The sequence below is a fragment of the Colius striatus genome, chromosome 7 (genome assembly GCF_028858725.1).
Source record: "Colius striatus isolate bColStr4 chromosome 7, bColStr4.1.hap1, whole genome shotgun sequence".
Lineage (NCBI taxonomy): Eukaryota > Metazoa > Chordata > Aves > Coliiformes > Coliidae > Colius > Colius striatus.
This window is the reverse complement of record NC_084765.1, coordinates 30620274-30647737: the sequence shown is the minus strand read 5'-3', so window position 1 is coordinate 30647737 and position 27464 is coordinate 30620274. Positions and strand designations below refer to the sequence as shown.

At 42.7% G+C, this 27464-nt stretch overlaps 2 protein-coding genes across 3 annotated transcripts; both read left to right on the top strand.

Annotated features, from left to right (window-relative positions):
- Nucleotides 1-213: 213 nt before the first annotated feature.
- CLPX (caseinolytic mitochondrial matrix peptidase chaperone subunit X) lies at nucleotides 214-22212 on the top strand. 2 transcript variants are annotated; one of them, XM_061998995.1, is made up of 14 exons: nucleotides 214-351; nucleotides 4467-4627; nucleotides 6101-6209; nucleotides 10692-10846; nucleotides 11650-11809; nucleotides 13023-13064; nucleotides 14199-14375; nucleotides 15238-15402; nucleotides 15699-15787; nucleotides 16338-16502; nucleotides 17446-17745; nucleotides 18227-18319; nucleotides 19205-19311; nucleotides 20358-22212. In XM_061998995.1, the coding sequence occupies exons 1-14, from the start codon at nucleotides 282-284 to the stop codon at nucleotides 20446-20448; spliced, it is 1884 nt and encodes a 627-aa protein (XP_061854979.1). In that variant the 5' UTR covers nucleotides 214-281; the 3' UTR covers nucleotides 20449-22212. The 2 variants fall into 2 exon arrangements, with proteins under 2 accessions (XP_061854979.1, XP_061854980.1); XM_061998996.1 differs by lacking the exon at nucleotides 13023-13064.
- A 173-nt stretch (nucleotides 22213-22385) lies between these two features.
- PDCD7 (programmed cell death 7) lies at nucleotides 22386-26798 on the top strand. The gene is made up of 5 exons (XM_061999013.1): nucleotides 22386-23150; nucleotides 23798-23936; nucleotides 24968-25204; nucleotides 25804-25891; nucleotides 26244-26798. Exons 1-5 carry the CDS (start codon nucleotides 22395-22397, stop codon nucleotides 26359-26361), a joined length of 1338 nt encoding a protein of 445 aa, XP_061854997.1. The 5' UTR covers nucleotides 22386-22394; the 3' UTR covers nucleotides 26362-26798.
- Nucleotides 26799-27464: the final 666 nt, after the last annotated feature.

The following is a 27464-nucleotide window of genomic DNA, read 5'->3' as shown; positions in this document are numbered from 1 at the left end:
CGGCGGGACCGGCGCTCAGCTCACCATGGGACTACATTTCCCATGAGGCGCCGCGCGGGCGCTGTGGCTGTGGTGGGCGCGGTACCCCGCGCGGTGCTCGCTGGGAGCGGCAGTCCGCCGCGGCAGGGGGCGGGCGGGCGGTATCGCACTGGCGTCAGTGCGGCGCCGGGCGGGGGAAGGGGAGGGGGGTGTTTACGGCGCGGGTGGGGCACGGAGTACTGCCGGCAGCGAGGCCTAGTCGGTGGCGGGGGGGGGGAGCGAGCCGGGCCCGCGGCCGCACCATGTCCACCTGCCACAGCTGCGCCGCCGCCGCCCGCCTTCTGGGCTCTACGCTGCCCTCCGCGCGGAGAGGTAACCGCTGTCCTCCTTCTCCTGGCCGCGGCCTGGCCTGACGCTGCCTCCGGTGGGGATGGGCCCTCCTTCATGGGCTCGGAGCGCGGCGGCCCTTTTAGCTCCTCGCAGCCTCCCTGACGGGAAAGCCCGTTACCTCCGGCTGTCGGCGCGGCCGCGGGAGGGGTCCCGGGAGCGGAGCCCGCCGGGTCGCCGCCGGAGCGGTGTCAGCGGGAAACAGCTGCGCTCCAGAGGCCCTCACTGGGGCTGGAGACGAGCCCTCCCTGCGCCCGACGGCGGCCCTGGGGAGTTCCGTGCTGCAGCGCTGTGATAAGGGCTTCGATTAGGCAACGGGTGGCTGCTTTGGCCTTTTTCCTTGTTTTTCTTCTATTAATCTGTTGCTGGTGTCACCCTGGGCGGCGTGAGGGGACGGACAGTGGCGTGTTCAGGGTTAAAGGCAGTTGTACATGGTGCGAGGTGCTGGAAAATTAGACTACTGGAATATCTTTCGGTAATGCAACGCGAGAATAGAGTTTATTTGAGCGGGACTGTTTTTCAGCAGCAGTTATCCAGTGTGTGTTACTCTGCAGTGCTAATAAACGAGCTTAATTAGCTGACTGATTAGAAGTCTGCCTTTTTTACAACTTAAGGTTGAAATATTTCTAATAAAGACTTGGGCCCAGGTAGCAAAAAGTAATTCTTCCCAACTTAGTAGAAGGGAGAGGATGTGCAAACTGCTTACTGGAAGTTGAAGTGAAGGGAGGCTGTTACTTCTTTACTACTTTTATCCTTTTCATGATGCTCTTGTGGGTAGTGAGGGTTGATGTACCACCTATATGAAAGGCAAATTGATCCCAAAATGTGCTGAAATCCCTACTGCTGCCACCTTTGCAGCAGTTTTTTTGAACGATTGTACCCTCAGCAATAGCCTGATGAGTCACAGATGACTTATTACCCTCAAGGGGTGACTTAACTCACTGCAGTTGACTTTACATTTACTCTGAAGTCACCTGTGTTGAAAGTTTTAAACTGTATTCTGTCTAGCCTCATGTAAACCCACCAAAACAATATACTTTAAAGCAAGTAACATTGCGAATTAACTTCAGAATTTTGATTTGTTTTCTGTCAGAACTAAGATTTGAAGGGGATGTGTAAAAGAACAAACAAGACAGATGCAGAGTAATGAGATTGTTTGTGCAACAGCTTTCCACAAAAGTGCTTTAAAAAAATAACTAAATCTGTTTTTTTGGTGCGTTTTTATTGTAACAGATCATGTCTTTTGCCAGGTACTTTGCTGTTGCTGGATGGTACAAACTTGGAAGTGTTCAGAGTGTGTGGCACTTAGTTTGGCCCATCAAGTGTTTTGTGGGACAGAGGCTTCTTTTTTGTCGATCTCCCTGTCACACATTCATCCAAGATATTTGAAGCTTGGCCTAAAAGTCATTATTTCTTCCCTCAAGTATCAATTAAAGGTTAATAAGTTTGTATAGGAACCTTTCATCACTTTTTTAACACACTAATCCGAACACCCTGGATAGATGCCTTTGCTGCTACCAACATTCCTGTGTTAGGCACATGTCCTTCAAATTAATTGTTTAAAAAAAGCCCCCAAGCCCTGTCTGCCAGCTGCAAATACAGCTGTGCTAGCCAGCTGCTGCAGCTTTCAGCATTTATCAGTATCTGGAGCATTCAGTGGAAGTTGTCAGGCATTAAGCTCAAATGTTGATTCTGCCTGAAAAAATCTGCCTCTGGGTTTATTTATGCAACAAAGTAGTTGTGATAATTTTCTTACTGCTTCATTGTTTAATTGTACAACGGTGTTTTGTCAAAAGAAAAATCACTCAGACCTCACAGTAAACACAGGGACAAGTCTGTTTGTGTTTAGCCAGGAGCTGATAGAGCAGTAACATGATTTGTTTTTCCTTGTTTAGCCTGCATCCACCCTTTAGAGATCAGCACATGTAGTAGGGTGAATTTAATGTTCCCAAAAGTCTGGCCACCTAAGACTTCAGTGATTGTGAATTTAACAGCAGCACATGCATTATGGTGTGGGTGTAATGCTGCTGACCAGCCTGCATCTGCTGCCAGCTTTTTGTCTGATACTGGAGGTGAAGCTCCAGAACTGCCTCGTTTCCATCGATCGATGGGCACAGTCAGCACCGTGGCACTTTCTAGCTCAGCACTCAAGACTCTGTACAGAGTTTCATAGTTCATCCAGTTACAGTTTTCAGTGTTTTCTGTGTCACAGGGGCACTCTGGATTAAAAATGCTGGTCTTTGGTCCACGTGCAGTGCTTAGTGGTAAAATGTTAGAGTTTCTGTATTAGTGCTACATCCTTTCTCTGCAGGTGGAATGTCCCTGTATTGCAGGGAAGTTGTGTGACTTGGACTTTTGTTCAGGGGAGATGAGGTAGGTAGGATTTTTTTAGTTTGTGAAGGAGTCTTTTCTCAGTTCCCTCTAAAAGTGGTAAGACAAATCTCAGTAAAGGAACCATCTATGAGGAATAAGCCCCCGAGACAGGGAATTAATGCAGAACAGCTTTTGCATTGTAAATGTCTACCACAGCGTATTCTCTAGTGACAAGTGCATTGGCACAGGTACAGAATTCTCTGCAGATTCAGCTGAAAGAACACAACTGCTTGTGAAAGTGAGCCAGTAGTTTTTAAGTTTACTGTGAGGTTTTTTGCTGTTTATCCTGTGTGTAATCTAAAGTGTCTCGCTGTGTTGCAGTGGCATTCAGCAGAGGAATTGAAAATTGGAAAGCACATTGAGCATTACTCCTCCTCCTCCCTCATAGTTACAGATGAGTAATGCTGTTAACAGATGTTTTAAAGATTGCATTTTCTGTCATGTTTAAATAGTTGCAAATCATCTTTGAGTTCAGGAATCTTAAGCAGCATGTAAGTTAATAGAACAACCTCAAATCTCATTTGACACCATCTTCTTGTTTGTGACTTTGCAGAAGCCTGTGAGTTTTCCTGCTAAATTTAGGCTCATCCAGAGTGATTTTCTTCTTTTATTTTTCTATTTTCCGCTTAATGGTAGCAAGGTGAATGTCCTCTTTCAACTCAGATTCCAACTTCTTGTTGTCATTGTTCTCACTTTCAGAGCAGATGAGCTGTATTCCTCTTGCCATTCTTAGTGGTTTTATTCATTTATTCAGAAGAGGTTTTGTGGGTTTCTATAGGTTTCTGTCATGTCTCTAACAGTAAAACTATATATTATCAGCCAGTTTTTGATTGTCAGTGTTGTTGTGTAGCTCTTCTGTCAGAGCTCTTATCAAAACCAGAGAGCAAATGAGATATTTGCCACTTTAAATGAGAGAGAGAACCGAGAGATGGATTCCAGGCTCCTGTCTATGTTGAAATCACAAGCATAACATATGTTGATTCACATCATACCTAGTTGTGAAATGTAATCCTGCCGGCTGTTGCAAGAGGAGGAAAAGGCTGTTTAGTTTCTCAGTGAGGTGGTTTTTTTATCATGTTGGCAATAGACTATTTCAACAAAGTTAAGCTTGTGCCAAATTTCCTTGTGCATGTCTGTCAGCGTGTGCCAAATATGACACTGCCTTTCAGTTTTCCTCAGGACAACTATTGATTTGGGGTTTTTTTTGTTTGTTTTTTTTTTTTTGTCAAGCAAGTACCTCAGATTCCTGGAAATTGGTTTTTAGTAGAGTTCAGGAGTGAAAGCCAAATCCAGACGTGCTGTCTGTGAGTCTGAGACAGTTCCTTGGGAATTTTTGGCGTAATAAGCAGAGGCTTCAAAGGTCTGTCTTTTCCTTCAGGGGCTGAGTTGTTGCACAATAAGTGCTGACATTTGGCTGTATTTATCGTTCTGAGGATTGATTTCATAACTGGAACGTTCCCTGTCTCATGACACAGTGGGACTCTCAATTGTTTGACGTTTGAGAACCTGGAATTACTTTTGGATATGAGCAACTTTTAATGACATCAATGTTAAAATATAGAAGATAATTTATTTTGAGCAACTCAAATTTGGATGCTCAGAGTTCCATTTTGATGCTGGAACCTGTGAGCTCCATTTAATGCAAACAAATTCTGGGGTTTGGTGGCGTTGGGATCAGAACTAGAGTATTTCCAGTGTTTAATTTCCATGTTTTGGGTTTTTTTTAGGTATTACTTGTGGTCGTACCCGCATTCCTGTGCTAGGAAAGCTTGGGACTTTTGAAACTTGCTCTTTAAGACGAATTCCTCTTAGAAACTTTTCGGAAACACCAGCATATTTTGCTTCAAAGGATGGTGCAAGCAAGGATGGTTCTGGAGATGGAAGCAAGGTAATATCCACACATTTGGTTTTAAATAGTTTATACAAAATGTTTCTTAAATGTTTCTAGTATTTTCCCTACTGAAAAATAGAGTCTTCTTGAAATCTTTACTAAGTCTTGTCATTTGTGAGCCTTCAAATTGCTGCAACTGACAGTGAAGAAAGAACTGTGTTGTGAATTTGTTAGCACACAAACTTTCATAACAGTCTTTGCAGTTTTATAAATCTTTTTGCCTCACTTAAAGGGACACTTGGAAACTTTGTAGAATGTTATAAATCCACAACAGGTTTTCAGGATCTCAGGAAAGAGTAGTAATCAGAACCATTCTCCTTCAAAAGCCCACTACTCCCAAGCAGGCTTTTTAAAGTAGGTATGTTTGAAAATGTTTTCAGTGCTGATTTGGTAGTTTTGTTAAGTAAGACAAGTCTGTGAGAAGAGTAGCTTTGTTCTTGTTATTAAATGGTAATCTATTTTCATCCTAGTCCTTATTATTATAGTTAATAAACATCTTCTTCAGATAAATGATTACCTGAGAATAAAAACGCTCTTCAGTCAGCAAATAAGATTTTCAGTACACAGGCAATAACTTTGCCTTAGCGTGGCATGTTGTGGCATTTGAGCAACTGTCCAGATGACACAGGTATGTTCTGATGATTCAGATTAAACTTCTATAAAAAAATTAGGAAGGTAAAGTGTTTATAATAGTCTTTTTTTTTTTTTCCTTGAAGAGTTGCAGGGAGAAATGAGTAGGCAAAGTTTAAAAAAAACCCAGTGAGCTGCCTTAGAAAAGGGGAGATATATTTGCTGTTTCCTAAAATAAATAACTTTTATTATTAATCAAAGTACAAAGGTGTAGAATAGATAGAAAATGTTAACCTTAAACACCACTAAGCACTGTAACACAGAAAAAGACAAATAGGTCTCTGTCAGGGAGCTCTGCCTTAGAAGTAAAAAAATATTTCCAAGCAATTTCTGAGATGCTTGTTTTATAGGCCATACCTGCCCTACAGCCATCTGCCAGCATATCTCCATCTGTCAAGGATGCCAGAAGAGTTGTGGCTTCAGAAACCCTTAGAATCAACACAGTTGAGATAATGAAATTACTCGTTCTATAAGTATGATTTGTTTTCTTCTCTGGGCTTAGAATAAATTACACTGAGATTACACTATTAAACATTCTTGATACAGTTTAGCTTGTTACTGTTCTAGTCCCAGTCAAGCAGTTGTAACGTAGATACAGGATGCTGCTTCTGTGGGCATCCAGAACTGGCAGACCTCGGAAATGCAGGTGTGCCCACACTTCGAAACATTTATACTGTGGTATTCTAAGTTTACAAAGCCTTTAAAAAAATCCCCATGGTAGTTACTTTGTCATTCAGCTATTGCCATATTCACATTACTGGATTCCATAAACACACTCCTTAGGTGCCTAATGTGACAGCTCTGTTGCTTGTGACTAATTGGCTGCAAATCTCTTTTTAGAAGTCTGTCGGTGAGGGAGGTGGTAAAAAGTCAAGCTCTGGGAAAGGAGGGAACCAGCTGCGATGCCCGAAGTGTGGTGACTTGTGCACACACGTGGAGACCTTTGTGTGTAAGTCTTAATGAATACTCTCTTTATATTTAAATAGGCACAGATGTGAATGTATTTGTGATCTAATATGGTCCTGATAGCTCTGATTTAGCTTACCTAATTATATGGTGTCAAAAGTTTTTCTGCTTAGTTTGGCCACGTTGGCATGTGTATTGTCTCTCTGGAATGCCCTATAATGTGTGGTGGAGTAGAATACAGTAGCAGAACTTTGACTGCGACTGGGAATATGCAGTTTTAGAACAGTTACATTTTATACAGTGGAAGAGATGCTTACATAAGCAATACCATTTTAACTCCTGATATTTCTTCCTGTTCATGAAATGAAGATATATTGATGCATGTTTGTAATATCTGCCCTTTGTTTACTAAATAATAAAACTTTAATCCTGCACCTACTACAACCAAAGTGCTTACCCAGCAGAGAAGTTAATATATGATAGATGGCTTACTAGAATGGCCTTCCATAATGAAGTCAGATCCATAATACGTTCCATATAGGAGGCTGGAAAGTCCAAATAGAAAGTCCAAAATGTCTCAGAGGCCTGGTGTCCAGCAGCAATACAGACAAAACTAATGCCAGTTAATGCTTTAGATTCTAGCAGACTTGAAGACATTTCTCCTATTTTCAGTGTTAATGAGACCAGTGTAGAAAACAGTTATCAGGAGGCAAATGCCCATGGTAGCATGTGGAGATCAGGGAGAAAGTATTAAGTCATAATCAGACTTGTACACTAAGAAGCTTAAGACAAGATCAGCATAAACTTGTTATACAGTTGTGAATATCAGAGTTGGTGAAAACAATGAGCAGATGTGCTATTGTTTGCTGCTTCTCAGAGAAGATACTCTTGAATAAAAATTAATCAAACATATGAATCACAAGGCTATAACAACAACATATTTGGTTACATTAAAGGACCAGTCTTCAGCCACTTTTTAATTTTTTTGCTGAAAATAATAAGTTTTTTTAAATTTCAAACTATAGGCCACAAGGTTTTGTGAAATATCTGGCACTAGTTGATAGAACTAGAAATACCAACCCTGTGTGTTGCTAGATGGGTTGGCCTCTCTCTGGACTAGGTGTGGTTGAAAACAGTGGGAGGATTTTCAACCTCATTTACCTTATCAAATGATCCATAAGTAAACAGAGTCATTTTGAAACTCACTGGTGTGTTTGCTCCCCTTGTTACTGTGCTTTTGTCTGGAAATACCATTCCTCAGAGCAGAAAAATCGCCCTGGATCCCTGGAAAGCAGAGATGTGATTTAGTATGTCAGTGTTGCTCAGAATCTTCGAGCTTACTTGAAAACTTTCTTAGGAAGAGGATTCAGTCATACTAACATTATGGGAGGAAATACCTGGTATATGCAGCCTCAAATTCACAAGCAGTGATACTACCCTTGAACTATGGCATCAGAGTGGCACAGATAAAATAGCTTGGGACTGGAAACCCACTTCCTACATGTGAAAACAGCATTGCAGCTGGTCAGATTTGTGAGAAGCCTCAAAGGGAAAATGTGAGGGAGTCTGCTAGTGAGTAATTGAATGTATCTGCTTCTCTCATCCTTGCATGTTCTGCTCCACAGCTTTAGGATTTTAGAGCATGTTTAGAGTCTGTTACCAGTTCAAAGTAAGCACCATGTCAGCAGATAATGGAGCAGAGCAGACTTTTTGGTTCATCTTGAGAAGAGTAATTGTCGAGTTTCTATTAATTGGTAGCTTAAAAAAAAGAAACCAACTTGAGAAAATATCTAAAACCAAAGGAAAGTATTTGATTTAGATTTTTCGGTCATTTTGAAAGAACAATGGAAGCAAAATACTGAATATAAGCCACATTTATTAGTAAATTAATTGCCATTGAGTGGCAGTGGGACAGGCTGGTTATCCAGTGGGATTTGTTTTTAACAGGGTTTCACTGTGCATCTGCAAATCTTGCACAACGATTTGCTTGGCAATTCCAGTAATTAACAATTAAGGAAGAATATGACTCAAACCAAAAGGAATTTTGCTTTGACATGCTTTCTCAGCAGTTCTGTACTGTTTCGGGTTGTGAGAGTTTTGTGATCAGTGAGACAAGATGTGAGCCTTGGATGTAGAGTGAAACCCAGTCATCATAAAGCTGATTGGCATCAGAAACTTTATCTAGGTACTACTTTACTGTCTCTGCCTCACAGCTGTCAGGTTGGCTCCCATCCTGCAAATAGACACTTCCCTGTTACTGTCCACACTTAATAGGCAAGAAACTTCTCTGCTCTCTTTTTCCTGATGTCTTTTATGTAATAGCTGTTTAATAGTAGCCCATTATCTCAACCCTGCAAGTGTTTTTCTGATTGTGTTGACTTCCTGTATGTGTTGTAAAAACCTGGCCTTTCTCTTTGGCAAGGTCAGCTCTTAGGGACTTCAGAAACCTGTTTGCAAATGCAGCCTCTTGGGTAGTGTTGCCTGAATCAAACCCAGCAGTTGACTTGTGTTTTACCACACTGTAAATATTTTCAGAGATCTTCATGATGGTGAGGTAATTTAATGTGCAGGCACTTCCTTGTGCTTTTATGTGTTTGCTGAAAGAACATAGAAAGACATGCCAGTATTTAAGAACAGCAAAGTTACCAGCAATTTGGAATGCCCTGCTTTAGGGAGGCAGCGGTACTTAAACTTGGTTTACTTGCATTTCAGAGCAAACCTTCTCAGTTCTCTTTTTTTTGGTCCTGTTAAAACTCACGTGGATCCTTTTTTTCTCAGATTGCTGTGTAGATGACAGAAACTGTTCAGATTCACAACACTCTTTTGATAACCAACTCTCCTCCTCAAGGCACCCATAGGTCAAAGTTTCTCTGAAACCATGGATCCTATTGGTCTTGCTGAAAATTTGGAAGATCTCTAATAACCTTCCTCTGTGCTGCTTGGAGTACTTGATAAAAGTGTACTCTACACATTTTTTTTTCAGTGAAAAATATCACCATTCGTATGGATCTGTAAAGGGGGCAAGTATTCTCATGGCTATTCCACCCTAATAAAGCTGACTGTTAGGACTGGCTAAGGAAGAACAAACAGCCTCGTAGCACTGGAGTCATTAAGAATATCAAAGGTGTTTTGAGTGAGCATTGGGAGAAAATCTGGGGTTTTGTTCTCTACAATATTGTTGCTAAATAATAGTTATGAAAGAGGAGGGCATACAAGTGGTTCTCCATTGCATTCCATGAGACAGGTAACAGTAATTTAGAAGGTTGCCAGGAGAACTTTCCAGGTGTTACACAAATTTCTTTGGAGTAGAGTTCATAAAGCTGTGATGGTTACAGTGTTATGTGTTATGTTCTTAAAATAACCTGTTGGTCTTACTTATCCAGTCATAATAAAAAACCCCAGCCACTCCTCTTTTGTTCAGGCCACCTCAATGGGAGATGACAAGAAGTTGTAAATAAGCAGCTTGTTTGGTGCTAGAGGCTGTTATTAAAATCAGTTGACACTACAGTGTTCAAGCCATTTTCTGAAAACTTCTTTTGATTTCACAAGCTTTGACATTGGAGTTTTTTATGTGATTTTGCTTCTAATTTAAGACATTTATTAACATATTTAAATAACTCCTGTTGCACATTATTTGCATTTAATAGCACAGTAATAGGATCACAAAAGATCCATTTTGAATTACAGAGTTTTTCTCCTGTATTGTCTGGTTTTGATTATTTCTACTTTGCTTTTCCAGAGGAAAAAACAGAGCAGAGCAAGTTTTAGTTCACTAGCTTTTGAAGCCAGTCTTTGCAGATAATGTGATTTTTGGAGACCTAGTTCACAAAGTCAGCAGCAGGAGGGTTTGGCTTCTGGAATTTGAAAGAAATTTGTTCTATTCTTGATAGCTAAAATAAATAAGCAAAAGATCTTGCCAAGCATCAAAGTCCTAATCATCTGTTGCATACCACAGCTGCCTCATGTTGGGATGAGCCCTTTGTGTGACCCTACTGTCCTGGGCTTAGGTGACTCGGGTGTGCTCCACAGTCCTCCACAGCCAAGTGAGATGCAGAGAGCTGGAGTTAACTACATCTGTCCTTTCCTGAACCTGCTGCCTTTGACATTGCAGATTGCTTCTGTGCACTTTAGAGTAGTCTGTCCCTAACTAAAAGGGTATTTTGCCTACTGGTTTGAAAGTTAGGAACAATTCCAACCTAGCTAGAAGCCCTCATCTCTTTTGCATGCAAAATTTCCTCTTCTAATTGTAGTGCTACCTATGAAGTAAAAGTAGCTTTTTGCTCTTTAATCCCTTGTTTGGTTGGTGCCCTGCATTGCAACTTTTCAGGTAAATTTATTCCCTCTATGTAAAATTTCCTAGTCCAAAGATTGCTTTCAAATCTTTGAAGGTGAAGGAAGGGGAAGTGTTGTGGAAACACAGGGTTGACTGTGCTGTCTTAGAGGTGCTTGTCCTGCAGGTGACAAACATGTGGAGCTGAATGAATGCTCTCTTAAGCAATTCCTCTTACAATTTTGTTTTCTGCAGCTTCTACCCGTTTCGTGAAGTGTGAGAAGTGTCACCATTTTTTTGTTGTACTGTCAGAGGCAGACACAAAAAAGAGCATCATTAAAGAGCCTGAGTCAGCAGCAGAAGCTGTCAAACTGGCATTCCAGCAGAAGCCGCCGCCTCCACCGAAAAAGGTACAGTTCTTAATTTCACTTCCTTGTACTGCAGCACACTGAAATGCTTTACTTCTTGATCTCTGTTAGTTGTGTAACAATGTGCTGTGACAGAGCAACAAGAAAGATGATTAGCTCAAGATTAAACTTTTGAGAGCTACCTTGACCCAGCAGAGCACTGATAAAGAGTAGATCCAGTAAAAATAGTTGGGTTTGTTTTTCTCCATCTTTGTGACTGAAGTCCAGCACCTTCATTCTCTCCTTGTGATCCTGAGGCTCACCTCAATCCTCACCACCCATAATATATTTTATTTTCTACTACAGCCTCATATTTTACACGACAGCTTCATTCTGTGAACTTTTTATTTGACCTCTTTTGGAGTCAAATGGACCGTGAGAACTGTGATTGATTAGCTTTTGGCAGTGAGCCATCTTAAGTCATTTGGTTTCCCTCTCGCAAATAGCAAGGGAGGTCATTGTTTCTGAGTTCCTAGTGGACTGTAAGGATTTCTGAAGCTGTGTATGGCTTCTGGATAGACCTTTTGTAAGATATTATATGTTGTTGACATTTCTCTTCCTCTTCCAAATTTATGTGAAGGTGAAAATGGGTTTTAAATGTTATTTGGGGATAAATGACAGACAGATATGATTGTGTCAGCGCTGTGTTTGTAAAACTTATCAGCAGGAGTATATTTTGTATTTTAGATACTGAGTTTCTGTTTCTCTGGTTTGTTTGGACCAAAGTGCATATTTGGCACAATATACAACTTTTTTTCTGCTGCAAGGTGATTTAGAAGTATTACTAAGATGGAGTTATTTTTCAGATTTATAACTACCTCGACAAATACGTTGTTGGTCAGTGTTTTGCCAAGAAGGTGCTTTCAGTTGCCGTGTACAATCATTACAAGAGAATCTACAATAATATCCCAGCTAACCTGAGACAGCAAGCAGAAGTTGAAAAGCAGACCTCTTTAACACCAAGAGGTTTGTATGATGTTTGGTTTTTTTATGGTCATATAAGACTTACCATTTCAGGGCTGTAACTTGAGAGACTTGAGAGAGGTTTTACCTCAACACTCAAGGTTCTGTAATTGAAATGGGCTAAAAGAATTTTCACTGTATGTGAGCTGCTTTGATTAATTGATGTAGTAATCCAGAAGGCTTATGGTGCTGTGGCTATTACCTACTCTATTAAATGTTCAGTACTTTTATGGACACATGTTATTAGGTATCTTCCTTTAACTTTCTAAAGTGAGCCTTCCAAATCTTTCTACCTAATCTCATTTACTACTTAACAGAAGATCTGCTGTTTAATCTGCAAGCAACAATGTAGATCACAAAGAGAATATTTTGCATAGGTACCTTGATGAATAGCTGGCTTTCTAACATTGCTGGCTGCTGTGTACAGCATCTGGTGGTCACCATGGTGGTGTTCCATACCTAGCAAGTATAGATGGAGTTACTCTTGGCAGTACTTTTGCTGCTGAGTAAGTGTGTAGCTATGTTGATCTAATTTATTTTTAGAAGTAGGATTAAGTTACTGTCTCTGATTTAGAGAGTGTACCTTGATTTTTTTCTTGTTTTTTTTTTTAAAGGTGTTTTGTTCTGTCTTGCAAAAAGTAGTGTGCTAAGCAAAAAGAAATCTTTGGGGTTTGAATTTACATAATGAAGTATGTTAACTGAGAGGGAAACATTAGTTGCACTATTCTAGTGTTGACAGGAGAGTGGTTGTGAACCTGGCACCAAGAAGTTCCTCACTCTCCACAGGAGGATAAAATGGTGCACAGACAGAGGGCCTGGCAGTGATGGTTTATAATCGATACTATTCTGAAATGTGTGAAACCTTACATTGTAACACTCAGATACAAATGTGAGAGTTTAAGGAAGCCTTTTCAAAACAAAGATATAATACTGCATTTTTTCCTCTTCTGTAAGTGATTTTAAAGTGAAAACATAATCAGAGGTAAAAGATTGTTACTGGTTTTAGTAGTAGAAAGCTTGCTGTCATTTTAAAAGCATGCAAGTTGGGGTTTGGGTTAATTTTGACAGCAATAAAAGCCTAATTCATGTGGGGTTTCTTGTTAGAAATACATTTCATACACAGTGATGAGATTTATTCAGAAGAGGGCAAGAGGTGGAGAATTTATAAGCTTTTATAAACTTATTTTTTTATTACTGTTTTCATCCTCTCTCTTAGAATTAGAAATCAGAAGACGGGAGGATGAGTACAGATTTACAAGTAAGTGCACTCTCTCCTCATGTCCTCCTCTGCAATATCTACTCTCTTGTGCTAATGTAGTCTGTAGTGACCACTAGTATGACATGCTGAGTAAAATCCTGTTTGCTTTTCTCCTGCAAGTAAATTTTAATTGCTGACACTGAGTGTGTTTCTAACAGAGATGACTAGGGTTTGCCTAGTCTAGTTCCATGTGGAAAGCAGGCAAATAGTAAAAATACCTTTTATGAAGTTGGGTATATAATGATCTGTCAGAATTATTCTCAGTAGGCCAAGTGAAATGGAATTATTGTTTACTTAGCTCTGAGGTGGGATTGTGCTGGTAACGTCACACAGAGTATGTTGTGAGGGAGATAATAAAGGAAGTTGTGCAACTGCTTTCTGCAGGATATTTGTGCTCTTAAAAGGCAGTGTCACCTTCAACCTCAGAATGCCTTTTTTTCTGTATTGTCTAGATAATGTCAGTTATGTATATTTTCAGTCCACTAAAGCTCTCACTGACTCTTGAACTTCTTCCTTAGTCAAATGTAAATCAATCTGTAATCCCAGTTACACCTCTTCAAACCAGTTTTCTTAATCTTCAAAATTCAAACAAGCCAATTAAAAACTTGTGCTCTGAAAAAGAAAATCCAACACAATCTCTATATCCAAGTGTAGAGACAAAACCAATAACAGCTGAACCTAAGACCAGTCTTTAAGTCTTGAGAGTTGACCTATGCATTGCTTTTGTGATTGTTACCATATACCAGCTCTTGTACTTTTTCATCACACAGTCAACAGTCTGGGTTTATTTCTTCTCACATGTTTTAAAAACATTAAAGTGTACAGATAAAATGAGATAATTTATAAGGACTGAAAAATTCTCTTGTTAACATAGAGGATTATTTGTAGATAACTCATTATACCATTGGAAATTCTTTTCATGGATGCAGCTATATGCTTGTGCAAGAATACAGTTGGAACTTCTGGTTTTGTAATAATGGTGCCACATTTCTGTTGCAGTCCTGTCTGTAAACTTCTCTATAGATAGAATTATAGATTTGCAGAACAAAACAATAGAATCAAGCTTTATTTGTATGTTTAAGGTAATGATAGGCCTTGTCAGTGCTCAAACAGTGCTGTTACTGTTCTCTTCAGAACTACTGCAGATTGCTGGAATCAGTCCACATGGGAATGCTTTAGGAGCATCGATGCAGCAACAAATGAACCAGCAGATACCTCAGGAAAAACGGGGAGGAGAAGTACTAGATTCACCCAACGATGACATAAAACTTGAAAAAAGTAATATTTTGCTGCTTGGACCAACTGGATCAGGTATACAGCTGCATGTTTGTGTATAGGTGTCAAATTTTGTCTTGGAGTTGATTATCAATGGGTGATTTTCCTCTTCTGGGATTACCCCAATTGTGTGTACAAAAATCTAAACTTTGGATTCCAAACTGTGCTTTTGTACCATGGTAACAAGCTGAACTAAATGGCCTTGAAAAGGAAGGAGGTCTAGTCATGTGGGGGTTTGTTTTGTTTGGGGTTTATTTTTCTAACGTTCACCTTTCACTAAGCTGAACTAAAATGCATTTAAAGTTTCTCTGCTTTAGTTGGCAAGTGGAGTTGTTGCAGTTAAAAAATGTTGCCTCACCTCTGGGACAGATGAGTTTCAGGGAGCTTAAAAGAGAACTTATATTTGTATGTTCCTCAGAACTGCAAGTGTTTGTGCTGAAGTGATAGCATTTTGCAGGCTATTTGGGAGAACATTCACTAAATGTTTTGATTCTGTTTCTCACCAACTTCAAAGCAGGAGCAACTGGACTTTGCCCTGCACCCTGAGTGTCTGCAAAGGACTGCTGATTTATTCAGTCTTTAATCTATGCAAGTACATGTATTCTGGTTTTTATATTGTGTGACATTTTGTGGTACTGTATGACTTCAAGCTGCCTGAAATGTGTACTGCTAGTTTAATTCAGAAATACAACTTTCCAACATAAAAAACACTGTTTATGAAAACTATCTGCCTTGGAAAATATTCTTGTATGAGTATGGGAATATGCTGGCATCATTCAAAATGTATAATTAGAGTAGTGGTGTGTGATCATCAGATGATGCTGTGGTAAATACTTGGGCTTGTGTACTGTACAGAAACGTATGGTGGTTACAATGTACAGGTTTTGTTTTTTGTCAGGTAAAACCCTGCTGGCTCAGACTCTAGCTAAATGCCTCGATGTACCTTTTGCTATCTGTGACTGTACTACCTTGACTCAAGCTGGTTATGTTGGTGAAGACATAGAATCTGTCATTGCAAAGCTCCTGCAGGATGCCAACTACAATGTAGAAAAAGCTCAGCAAGGTAAACTTTTACAGTAACTTTGAAGTTCATTCATAGACTATATTAATCTGTAAGGGCTCTAAACTTTAACTCCACTAGTATCTCTGTAAGTTATAATCCTGTGGCATGTGCTTGAATTTCTCAACACTTTAAATCAGAAATAATAAACCTGAGAAGAGCTCAAAGCACATCTTACAGTGTATGTATGGAAGTAGAACACACTGCTGCTGTCTAAATTCTATCTTCCTCTGTGTGTAAGTTCTTGCTTCTTGTAAAAAAAGTAGAGTCTTCCTCAAATCCATTTTCTGTAATTGCAGGAATTGTTTTCCTGGATGAAGTAGATAAGATTGGCAGTGTTCCTGGCATTCATCAGTTAAGGGATGTCGGAGGAGAAGGAGTTCAACAAGTGAGTACTTCCATGGAGTGTTGTTTTCCTTCACAAGCCATCAAGTCTACATAGCATCCTATCATATGTCAAATAGTGAGGGAGTGTATGGAATCCTAGTTCTTCAGTTCCTCCATTATTATCCTTTGAAACTCTCATCTTTCCTCTTCACTTTCTTAATTCAAAGAAAATCATCTCAAAAGCAATTCAGGACTAATTCATAGAAACATTTTGATTGCAAAACATCTATGCAGCATTCAGATAGCAAGTTGCATCATGCAGGCAAGAACAGATAAGACTTTCTGTTTTGACAGAACTCTTAAAGCAACTCATTGCTTAGTGTAGCTCATAATGGGCATGGGAGTCACAGTAGAGAGGTTTTTGTCTGTCTGTGAATGGGATTGTTTGTCACACAGAAAACTGATTTCTTTACTTAATGTTCCTATAAAGACATAAGGGATTAAAAGATGTAAATACATCTGTGAAAATAAGCACAGCATTGTTTGCCTTTTTTTATATGATGCTACACAATGGAGTTTTATATTGCTTATTTATTTTTTTTCCTTCTTAGGGCTTGTTAAAATTACTAGAAGGCACAATAGTAAATGTTCCAGAAAAGAATTCTCGTAAACTACGTGGAGAAACGGTGCAGGTTGACACAACAAACATCCTCTTCGTAGCTTCTGGTGCTTTTAATGGTCTTGACAGAATTATCAGCAGGAGGAAAAATGAAAAAGTGAGTGCATCAGACTGTATTTTAAATAAAATATCTTACTGTTTACAATACTGTCCCCTAAAAGTCTTGCTGTATCTGTAAATTCACTAAGTTTGTAGAGCAGTGGTTTTCTCTCTGTTTTCTGGGAACCTCAGGTCAAGCCTAAGAAAGTTGGCAAAGAACAAGCCTAATATTGGTAGACTTAAGTAGCTTGCAGTGGTTTCTGCTTCCACAGAGACATTTTTGACGTATTCAAATAAAAAAGAAACAGAGGAAGTTGAAAGCTGTTGGTAGAGGGCTTGCTGTCCATACTGAAGTGGTAAACTTTTACATGATTGTCACGTCCTGTGTTTCTCAAAACCAGAATATATGAAACAGTTTTAGCACTTGTAACAGGATTTCTTTCAGTTGCAGTGCACCAAATATGAAACTGAGAAAAAGTGTTTTCTGTGATATGCAAAGGGTTACTGTTGACTCTCAGACAATTTGAACGAGTGGTACTAAAAGGTATCATAATCTTAAAATTCATAGTCATGCAGTTCATTGTTCTGTGTATTAATGTCTAGGGGCAGAGTTCTTTTGGCTACAGCTCTCTGCACCCTGTTTCTAACAGAGGAGTGACTGAAATCCAGATTACTGTTTGTGATAATTGAGGTGGTTTTTCATGCCAGCATTCTTGTATGCATTTGCTTTGCAGCTGAAGGGCCCTTTTTAGTGTCGCTGGTATTTATAAACTTACCAGGACTTGTTTGTAACCTTCTGTTTTAAGAAAAACCTGCTTTTAAGCTTGATATATTGATACCTCACTGAGGGAATTCAATGATATTCAGAAACTGACTGTGTGCAAGGTGTCTAATTCTACCATAAGAAACTTTTTGAGTTTGAATTTAATACGTACTGACGTATTCAGTCACATGAAGAACACTCAACTATGAGTTCTGTAAGCGCAATGTTTGTTTTGCAGTATCTAGGATTTGGGACACCATCTAATATGGGAAAAGGCAGAAGGGCTGCAGCAGCAGCTGATCTTGCTAATATAAGTGGAGAATCTGATGCACATGAAGACATTGAGGAGAAGGATCGCTTGCTGCGCCACGTGGAAGCCAGAGATCTCATTGAGTTTGGCATGATCCCCGAGTTCGTGGGGCGGCTGCCTGTGGTGGTTCCTCTGCACAGCCTGGATGAGAAGACGCTCGTCCGGATTCTTACTGAGCCACGGAACGCTGTGGTCCCTCAGTACCAGGCCCTCTTCAGCATGGACAAGGTTAGAGCTTTATTTGGTGACTTTTTGGTATTCTTGTTTAGAAACGCAGTGTTAAAGTGAGCTAAAATAAGCAGTTGAAATCACTTCTTCCCCCTACACGTGCAGCTTCCCACTCTGGGGAAAAAAAAAGTAAACTAAGTCATTGAAACCTGACTGGTTTAGATTGCATAACTGGCCTTGTGGGGCAAGTAATCTGGAAGCAGTTGAGCCACTCTTCATCTGAATGTTCAAATGAACATCCATGACCTTGCCTAATGGGCTCCAAGAGCCACTTCATGTATTATAGAGGTACTTACAGTAGGTAAAGGGATGTAGCAGATACGAGTGACATTAATCAAAACCAACATGTAGCTGAAGCTTTAGGTATGTAGCTTCAGTGTTAAATCTTTAGGTCTGTAACAAATAAATCACTACTGTCTGTGTTCAGCAATACGTCTGCTGTTGAAGTAAAAGACTAAACATACCATTTTTCTCTCTGTAGTGTGAATTAAATGTAACTGAAGATGCATTGAAGGCTATAGCCAGACTGGCCCTGGACAGAAAAACTGGTGCAAGAGGTCTTCGATCTATAATGGTGAGTAAATTAAGTCTCATATTGAGTCAGTGTATCACTGAATTAGACCCATACACGCTATGAGCATGTGTGAGAAATGTGTGAGGAAAAAGCCAAGAAGGCCAATGGAGTCCTGGGGGCATCAAGAAGTATGTGGGCAGCAGGTCCAGGGAGACTCTCCTCCCCCTCTGCTTTGCCCTGGTGAGGCGTCATCTGGAGTCCTGTGTCCCGTTCTGGGCTCCCCAGCTCAAGAGGGACAGGGAAGTGCTGGAGAGAGTCCAGCGCAGGGCTGCCAAGATGATCAGGGGACCGGAGCATCTTCCTTATGAGGAGAGGCTGTGAGACCTGGGGCTGTTCAGTCTGGAGGAGACTGAGGGGGGATCTCATTAATATTTACAAATATCTAAATAGTGGGTGTCAGGAGGTTGGGGCAGCACTTTTTTCTGTTGTATCCAGTGACAGGACAAGGGGTGATGGGAAGAAGCTGGAACACATAAAGTTCCATTCAAACATAAGTAAAAACTCTTTCACTGTTGAGGGAGCCCTGGTCCAGGCTGCCCAGGGAGGGTGTGGAGGCTCCTTCTCTGGAGGTTTTCAAGAGCTGTTTGGACATGTTCTTTTGCCCCTTGATCTAAGTGGACCTACTTTAGCAGAGGGGGTGGACTAGATGATCTCTAGAGGTCCCTTCCAACCCCTACCATTCTGTGATTCTGTATAGACCTAATCATGCCAATCTTCAGACAAAACCTCACTTAGTGCTGGGTCTTCTGTGGATACAATAAGTCTAACACTGTGGGTATTCAGGGCTCTTCCAAGAAACCCTCTAGCTCTGAAAAAAATGCCTAGCCGTATTGTTCCATAGAAGGCAGCACATAGAAATGGTTTCTTTCTTCTGTTTTCTTGTAGGAAAAGCTGTTGCTGGAGCCTATGTTTGAAGTGCCCAATTCTGACATTGTATGTGTGGAAGTTGACAAAGATGTTGTAGAAGGCAAAAAAGAGCCAGGATACGTTAGGTAAAGCTGTAACAGATGTATGAGAGCAGCTGAGTAACACAGCTGGACAGATGTTCTGTAGGAACAAGTGTATAAACACAAAACCATGCACACAACCTGAAAAGGATCTAATTCTCTGTGTACTGTAAGCAGATGAATTCTGCACTAGAGACTTTGGGGTTGTATTGCTTTAGTTTTTAAATAGAAATTGAAAAATAAACGTGAAGTAATGTTTAAGCCGTTTGTGTGTACCTGTAGAAATAAGAGTAAATTCTAAGCATCATAAGTTAACAGTAACAATCTGAAAACTAATCGTGACTGTACTGAAATTTCTGAAATGGACCATTTTCCTTCCTCCTCCTACCGTCACCCACTGAGATGGTTAGGTTATGTGATGCAAGGTCCAGGCTGCTGCAGTTTTCTCCTCTCTTGCAGCAGTGGAGAGCTCTGTGCCAACAGAGGCACATCTGCTGATTTGCTGAACTCTTGTTAAATAATCAATTTAATGTTGTATTAAGGTCATGACATGGTGAAATGCTGAAGGTACTGCTCAAATCTGGGTTTTAAAAGCAATGAATCTTAATTTTAGTGAAGAAATGATGGAGGTGAGAGGGGATGGGTCAGATTAAAAACAGGCCTGGAATTTAGAAACTCTGGCTTGGTTTCCACCTCTGGTAACTTCTTTGAGTACGTGGTTTTTACTCATCTGTGTGCCTGGAGGCTGGCTCAGCACACCTTAACATCTCTCATGGAATGACTGGGGTGGGAAGTACCACTTTTCCCCTGATGGTGGCTTTAAGGGATTTTTATTAAAGCACCAGCACCCTTGTTTGATTTAACATTTATGAATGAAATCAACTGACTTTACAGTTGAATGCAGTCAGGAGACTGCACACTGGTAGCAGTGTAAACGTGACAAGGGTGCTATGCAGGTCAGAAGGTGGTCTGGCAGATGGGGCACCGTGCAGGTGACACATTTACCAGAAGCTATGGAAACTGTCTCCATGGGTTGTGGGTTTTTTTTCTCTCCATTTCTAAAGTGTCTGATCAGTCCATTTTAATTATAGGGCTCCAACTAAAGATTCATCTGAAGAAGAATACGACTCTGGCGTTGAGGAGGAAGGATGGCCTCGACAAGCAGATGCTGCACACCATTAAATGCTGCCTGCACAAAGCACGCTGGGCTGTCTCCTACAGGCATTGGATCTCTCTCGGCTATGATACCTGATGAGGAGCTTCATTAGCTAAATCAGATCGTGTATCTTACTGCAACATCACATTGATTCCTTTGATGGACGTTGTGTGGACTTCAGAGATGAATTGTGTATTCCACTTGTTCAATTAAAACCTATAGCAAACACAGCAGCACCTGGGTTGCTCTTTGTAGAAGCTAAACCAGCAACTTAGGTGCTGCCAATAGTTAGATTTGACAATAATGTTACTCTACAAAGGGGAAATCAAGATTACTAATTAGCAGAGGGTGATTAAACAATTAGCTCCTCATGCGACTCACAAAGGGTTATGCTCAGGTCAGTGTTAGATTTCTGCTGGTGTTTGAACGCTACTGGGTGCTGGAGTGACCTGTTACACGGGTGGGGAAGGAACCCCTGGCCACAGGGGTTGGGGAAAACTGGGCCACACTTTATGACACCGCTGGGAGATTTCTGCTAAAAATGTGACACTAGTTTGTTACAGTGATTTGAATGCAATCTCGAATTATATCCTTTCCTTCACCTCTCCACTGGGAGTAAGTTTCAGTCACCTGGAATACTGTGAAAGGAGGTGAAGCCTGTAATTTGCTGATTTTCCCAGAAGGGTACACAGGATTTCTAGGAGGTGGTGATCCAGCTGAATTTGGACGAGAAGTCCACAATCCATGTTTTTAACTCTTAATGTTCTACTATAGTACATTTTGTTTAACTATTCATGCATCAATTTTTTGGTGCCAGGTATTTGCCCAACCTATCTTATAATGTTAAGAGACGAAAGAAGTTAAATGTATCATAAGGTTTTTGCTGTAATGGGTGGTGACCGTTCCCATGACACAGTGCTGTTTAAGTTATAAGCTCCAAATGCTACTATTGCGTCTCGTGGGTTCGTCTTTGAGTTGTTTTAGTCTCGCAGCAACACAACCCTCCCTCATCTGTTCCACACCAAAATTCACTCAATCCTTTAGGAAAGCCTTTGTATAAAAAAACCCACAAACGCTAAAGGACCTGTGTATGGTTTTGATTTCATTTGGGGAATTAAAAATCCTTACTTTCAACTTTTCTTTGTCCTTTGGTGATATGTGGACTTATATTTTACCAACCTACTTTTTTTTTCCGCCTAAAGTTTGAATTTACACTGTTCAGATAAAACTTTTCATCGCTCTTTTCAGTCTCGTAGATGTTTTAGGTCAGGAAAGGATACTGCAGGTGCGTTGACCCTATTTTTGTTTGGTTTTGTCATGTAAATGTGATGTCCTTGTGGTCTTGCCTTGAAGCAGTGCGACCTGCAGCTGTAGCCAGATGCAACAGATACTTCCCGCAGGATTTCAGGTTAAATGACTCTTTTTCTTTCAGGTGACTCACTTAATGGTTCAGAAAAATCTGCATTTGGAGTTGAGAATATTTCTAGGAGCAGCTTAGTCCCCTTGCAATGGGAATCTCTGGTGAACTATCTGTAGCTGCATCCTCACTTTCCTTTTTGTAGAGTGAATTAAAAAAACCCATGTAACCGCTTTTACTTATGAATCCTTCAGTCCTTTTTTAAATGGGTGGAAAAACCAACCTTTTACGTGAAAACTCTTCTTCAACAACTTAGTTTTGAAAGTTGTTTGGAATTCTGTAACCAAGAACTGTTTTTAAGGAAACAAAATGCCATGTAACTACAGTTTGTACTTCACCTCTGGCGTTTGAATAAAACAAAGCAAATAATCAAGCAGTGGAGACTTGTCGTCCCTGACGTCATCCCCAGCGGCTTTCACTGCGATGCGCATTTGGGGCTTTTCGAGGCGTTTTGGGGTCGACGAAGGCCGTGAGGGGGCGCGGTCCTCCCCGCCGCCAGGGGGCGCTGTGGGACGCGGCGCCGTGGGGCGGGCGGCGGCGGGCTGAGGGCGCAACATGGCGCACCCGCCTCCTTTCGCCGGCCGCTTCCCGCCGCCGCCGTTCCGGCCCTTCCCGCCGCCGGCTGGGCCCTTCGCGCCGCCTGCCGCCCCCTTCCCCGGCCCCGCCGCCCGCCCGGGGCCCTTCGCGGTTGGGGGGGCGGCGGCGCCTCCGCCTTTCCTGCTGCCGCCGCTGCCGCCGCCGGCCGGGCCCGAGGGCGACGCGGGGCCGCGCTTCCCGCCGAGCGCCGGCCCGTTCTTCCCGGCGGTCGCGCCGTTCCCGCCGCGGCCGGGGGCGGAGGGGGAGGCGGCGGCGGCGCAGCGGCAACAGGACGAGCTGTGGCTGTCGCAGTTCCTGGGCCGGCGCCGGGCCGCTCCCCCGCCGCCGCCGCCGCCCGCCGCCGCCTGTCCCAGCAGCGCCCGGGAGCTGGCGGTGCGGGCGCTGGGCCGGGTGGCGCGGCTGGCAGCGCTGTGCCGGGCCCTGCGGCGGCGGGAGGACGAGGGCGACGAGGCGGGCTGGGCCCGGGCGCGGGACGAGGCGGAGGCGGCGCGGCGGGAGCTGCAGGAGGCCGTGCGGCCGCTGAGGGAGCCCGGCTACCGGGAGGCGCTGCGGAGGAAAGTCGAGAGGGCGAGGAAGAGGAGGCTGCGGCTGCAGCGGAGGAAGCAAGAGGCCAAAGCGGCCAAGGAGGAGGAAGCGGCGCGGGCCGCCGAGCGGGAGGCCAAGATCGACCATTGGAGGGCCAAGTGCATCCAAGAGGTGGAGGAGAAGAACCGGGTACGGCTCCGAGCGGCCTGGCCCTGCGTGAGCCGCTGTAGCGCCGCTTCCCGGGGCCTCCTGCGCCCAGGGCATCGGGAGGGAGCCCAGGGAGACCCGTGGGTAACGGGCTCACAGCGAGCCGTGCCAGCCCGGCGCCCGGCATTAGCCCCTGCACTTCAGTAGGTGCCAGCTGGGTGCTGCATGGGACCAGCTCACATAGAGACACTGTGTCCAAGGCCCATAGCTCAGCTTCCTCCTTAAAATCCTTGCTGGACACTTCAGCTTTGCCACACTTATGTTGCAGGCCTTGACTGTTGGGGGTTAAGTGGTTTCTGAACTCTCCTCTGCGTTCTTAAGCTATCAGCCTGCCCCACGGAGCTCACAGCTACCTTGTGCTCAGTGCCATTTCAGTAACCATAAACCTTAACCTGCTGCCCTTGTTCTTGTGAATCACATTTGCAGCCTCTGGGCTTTGCAACCTCAAAGCTTTTCCTAACTTTCTGTGGTTAAAGATTATCAGGCTCAATGAATGTGGGAGCCACTTGTGGGGCGGTTACTGGGGAGTTACTCTGATCTCAAGCGCTTCGCTGAGATTTTTGTCACTACCGTTTCATTCTTGTCTCTGAGATATTTCACAGATCTGGGTTTTTTTCTTTCTTTTGTAGGAACGAGAACTGAAGGCTGCAGCAGACAGTGTCCTGTCTGAGGTGAGGAAGAAACAAGCAGACACAAAGAGGATGGTGGACATCCTGCACGCCTTAGAAAAGCTCCGGAAACTGAGAAAAGAAGCTGCTGGCAGGAAAGGTTAATGATGACATATTTACCAAACTTTTTGATTGTTTGGCACATGGGAAAGAAGATGATGTGTGTGCCCTGTGCTGACTGGCGTGGTGCAGCTTGAAAAAGCTGGTTATTAGTGATTTTTGTTACAAGAAAGCTAAAGAGTCCTGAGTACAATGGTTGTGCTGACAGTAGTAAACTGAGGGGAGTGTCTAACACACCATTGGCTGTGCTGCCATTCAACAAGACCTGGACAGACTGAAGATCTGGGCAGAGAAATCTAATGGAATTCAACAAGGGCTAGTGTAGAGTCTTGCATCTGGGAAAGAATAACCCTATGTACCAGCACAGGGTGGGGAATGAACTCTTAGAGAGTAGCACAGGGGAAGGGGACCTGGGGGTCCTGGTGGGCAGCCAGATGAGCATGAGCCAGCAATGTGCCCTCGTGAGCAAGAAGGCCAATGGCATCCTGGGGTGGATTAGAAGGGGTGTGGGCAGTAGGTGGAGAGAGGTTCTGCTTCCCTTCTGCTCTGCCCTTGTGAGACCACATCTGGAATATTGTGTCCGGTTCTGGGCCCCTCAGTTCCAGAAGGACAGGGAGCTGCTGGAGAGAGTTTAGTGCAGGGCCACACAGATGATGGAGTGGAGCATCTCCCTTGTGACGAAAGGCTGAGGGAGCTGGGGCTCTTTAGCTTGGAGAAGAGGAGACTGAGGGATGACCTCATTCATGTTACAAATCCACCATGGGTGGGTGTGAGGAGGATGGAGCCAGGCTGTGCTCAGTGATGGCCAATGACAGGACAAGGGGCAACGGGTACAAGCTGGAACAGAAGAGGTTCCAAAGAGATACAAGGAAAAGCTTCTTCCCTGTTGAGGTGAGGGAGCACTGGAAGGGGCTGCCCAGATGGGTGTGGAGTCTCTTCTGGAGACATTCAAACCCAGCTGGATGAGTTCCTGTGTGACCTACTCTAGGTGGTGCTGCTCTGGCAGTGGGGTGGCACTGGATGATCTTTTGAGATTCCTTCCAACCCTTAACATTCTGTGCCTCTGTTCAGGTGTTTGTCCACCCCCCTCAGCAGATGAAGCATTTGAAAGCCAGGTGGAGAGTCTCAAAACGTTGCTGAAGGATCGCACAGAGCTCTATGAAGCTGAGGAGAGAGCATTGAGAGTTATGTTGGAGGGTGAACAGGAGGAGGAACGGAAGAGAGAAATGGAAAAGAAACAGAAGAAGGAACGGGAAAAACTACTACAGCAGAAGCTCGAAATTGATTCCAAGCTGTTTGGGGACCCAGGTAAAGTCTGTGTGTCATTCTTAACAATATCTCTCCACACCACACCCCTGTCTCATAGACACTGAGTTTAAAATGTAGGTGCAAAAATAGCTGAAAAATCATCCACTGGAGTAATTTCTGGTCTGGGGAAAAGGTGGGATATGCATGATGTGCTGTTAACACCTGTGATGTGAGAGGAAGTACTTAGCTCTTTGGTGTAGACTGCAGTGTATCTTGAGCTGGTTTCATCTTGGTTTGCAAGAAGAGGTTTTGGATTAAGCTGAAGTGAGAGCAAACAGAATAGATTGAAGCCTCCCAGCACCCAGCGATCTGGTGATTTGATAAGTGTGACTCAGGTAATCTGTAAAGGTTCAGTGTCCATATGTTCCCCTTATTTAGAGGATGGAGGCAGGAAAGGATTTGTTGATCTTGACGTGCTTCTGCCAGCTCTGCAGACGTGCAAAACATGGCAATGGTCCTTATTGGATCATCTAGGGAAGTGAGTTCAAGTTACAGCTGGGGGGTGGCAAATCAGTTGGGAAATTAGAAGCTTCTGAGGCTTTCTACAGTCTGGTGTCTCTCTGATTTACTGAAGGATTTCCCTGTTTGTGTTTTAACAGATGAATTCCCTCTAGCCCACCTACTGCAGCCCTTCAGAGAGTATTACTTACAAGCTGAGCACTCTGTAGCAGCTCTAATCCAGATCAGGTAAAAACCAAACAAAGCCTTTATTTTTTGATCCAAGGTTGAGATGGTACAATTATGCTCACTTTTGATTCATTAACTTCCAAATATGGTTCCAAATAATGCAGTGAATTGCCTTGGGGTTTTTTTCAGCTAAGGCTCAGACAGAGTTGTGTCCAATAGATGCCCATAACCATTAACCGTCCCTTTTAATACAAAAGTACATCTAATTGTCACATTTGTGTTGTGAAAAACAAGTTTCAGGGTACAGTTTGTAATGTTCTGTGTGTATTGATCAGGTCAGGCGGGTATGTGATAAATCTCGTTGCTGAACTCCTCCCAACTCTCCTCTCAACCCACGCTCTCTCTGTTAAAGGCATGAATGGGATCAGTACTTGGTGCCAGCTGATCACCCTGAAGGAAGCTGCATCCCTCCAGGATGGGTTCTCCCAAGTCTCCCCACAAATGACACTTGGGCCACTGCTGTCAGATAATTTCATAACAAATGATTTTTACATTGGAGGAACGTTTCATTACAGCTGTGTGTGCAAATAGGAAAGGGTCCAAAGAAGAAATCTCCTCCTCTGTTTTGGTAGCCAGCTACTGGCATGTCTTGAAGGAAAAAGTGTAAGAACTGGTTTTGCCACATGACTCTGCAGGGAATGAGCTGAGCAAGCCCAAAGCCTTTCTCATGGCATGGAATGACAATCCTGCCATGAGGTTTCTGTTCAGTAATCTCAACCTGGATAAAGAAACATCGATTTATTTCTGAATAAAGAAAATGCCATCGACGAGGACGTTTGTGCCAGTATTAACAGCCCATTTTTAGTGGTTTTTAGCTTTATAAGCCTAAATCCAGATGATGAAATCTCCACAAATACGGGGTTTTTTTAAAGAAGACATCATTAATAAACATGTTTTTCTTCTTAAATGAAGCCTGTCAAGCATCACTGTCAAAATAGTTCCTGTGGTTTTGTGCGTAGAACCTATTGCAAGTACAAACAAGACAGGGGCTTTCAAGGTTGAGTAAAGCAGCTGTTGACATTTTAGTTTTGTGGACTAAAAGTGGTACTGCAGCATGGAAAAAATTGCCAGTTTGTGGTGAAATAGCTCAGGCAGCTGTGTGACTATATAGAAATCGGATGAATAAGCCTGCTGGAAAACGACTCAATAAAACCTAAAGCCTAACTTGCTGTAATTGTGTTTGCCTACATAGGTGTTTTCATATAGGGACAGATCATGCCTGTCGTACTTGGTTAAAAAACACATCTCTGTTTGGTGACATGGATTTTTATACAGAATAAATAGAGAAAAGTGGAATTTGGTTTTTTGCTCCAAAGGAGGGATTTGTTTTACTACTTGGCATCAAATACGACTCCAATATGGAGAGAATTGGTGGCAAAAGGTTGTTGTGGAGGAACTTGTCCCTCCTACGAGGTGCTGAAGCCATCTGATTTCACAGCTGATTTCACAGATTGCTTGGAACAGCCACAGGCCACAGGGTTTGGGGCTTTGCTGGTCGAGGCAGATTGTCGTGGCAACTTCCTAGAGCGGCACTCCTTATTCTTACTGGCCGTAATGTGTGGGAATGGACCAG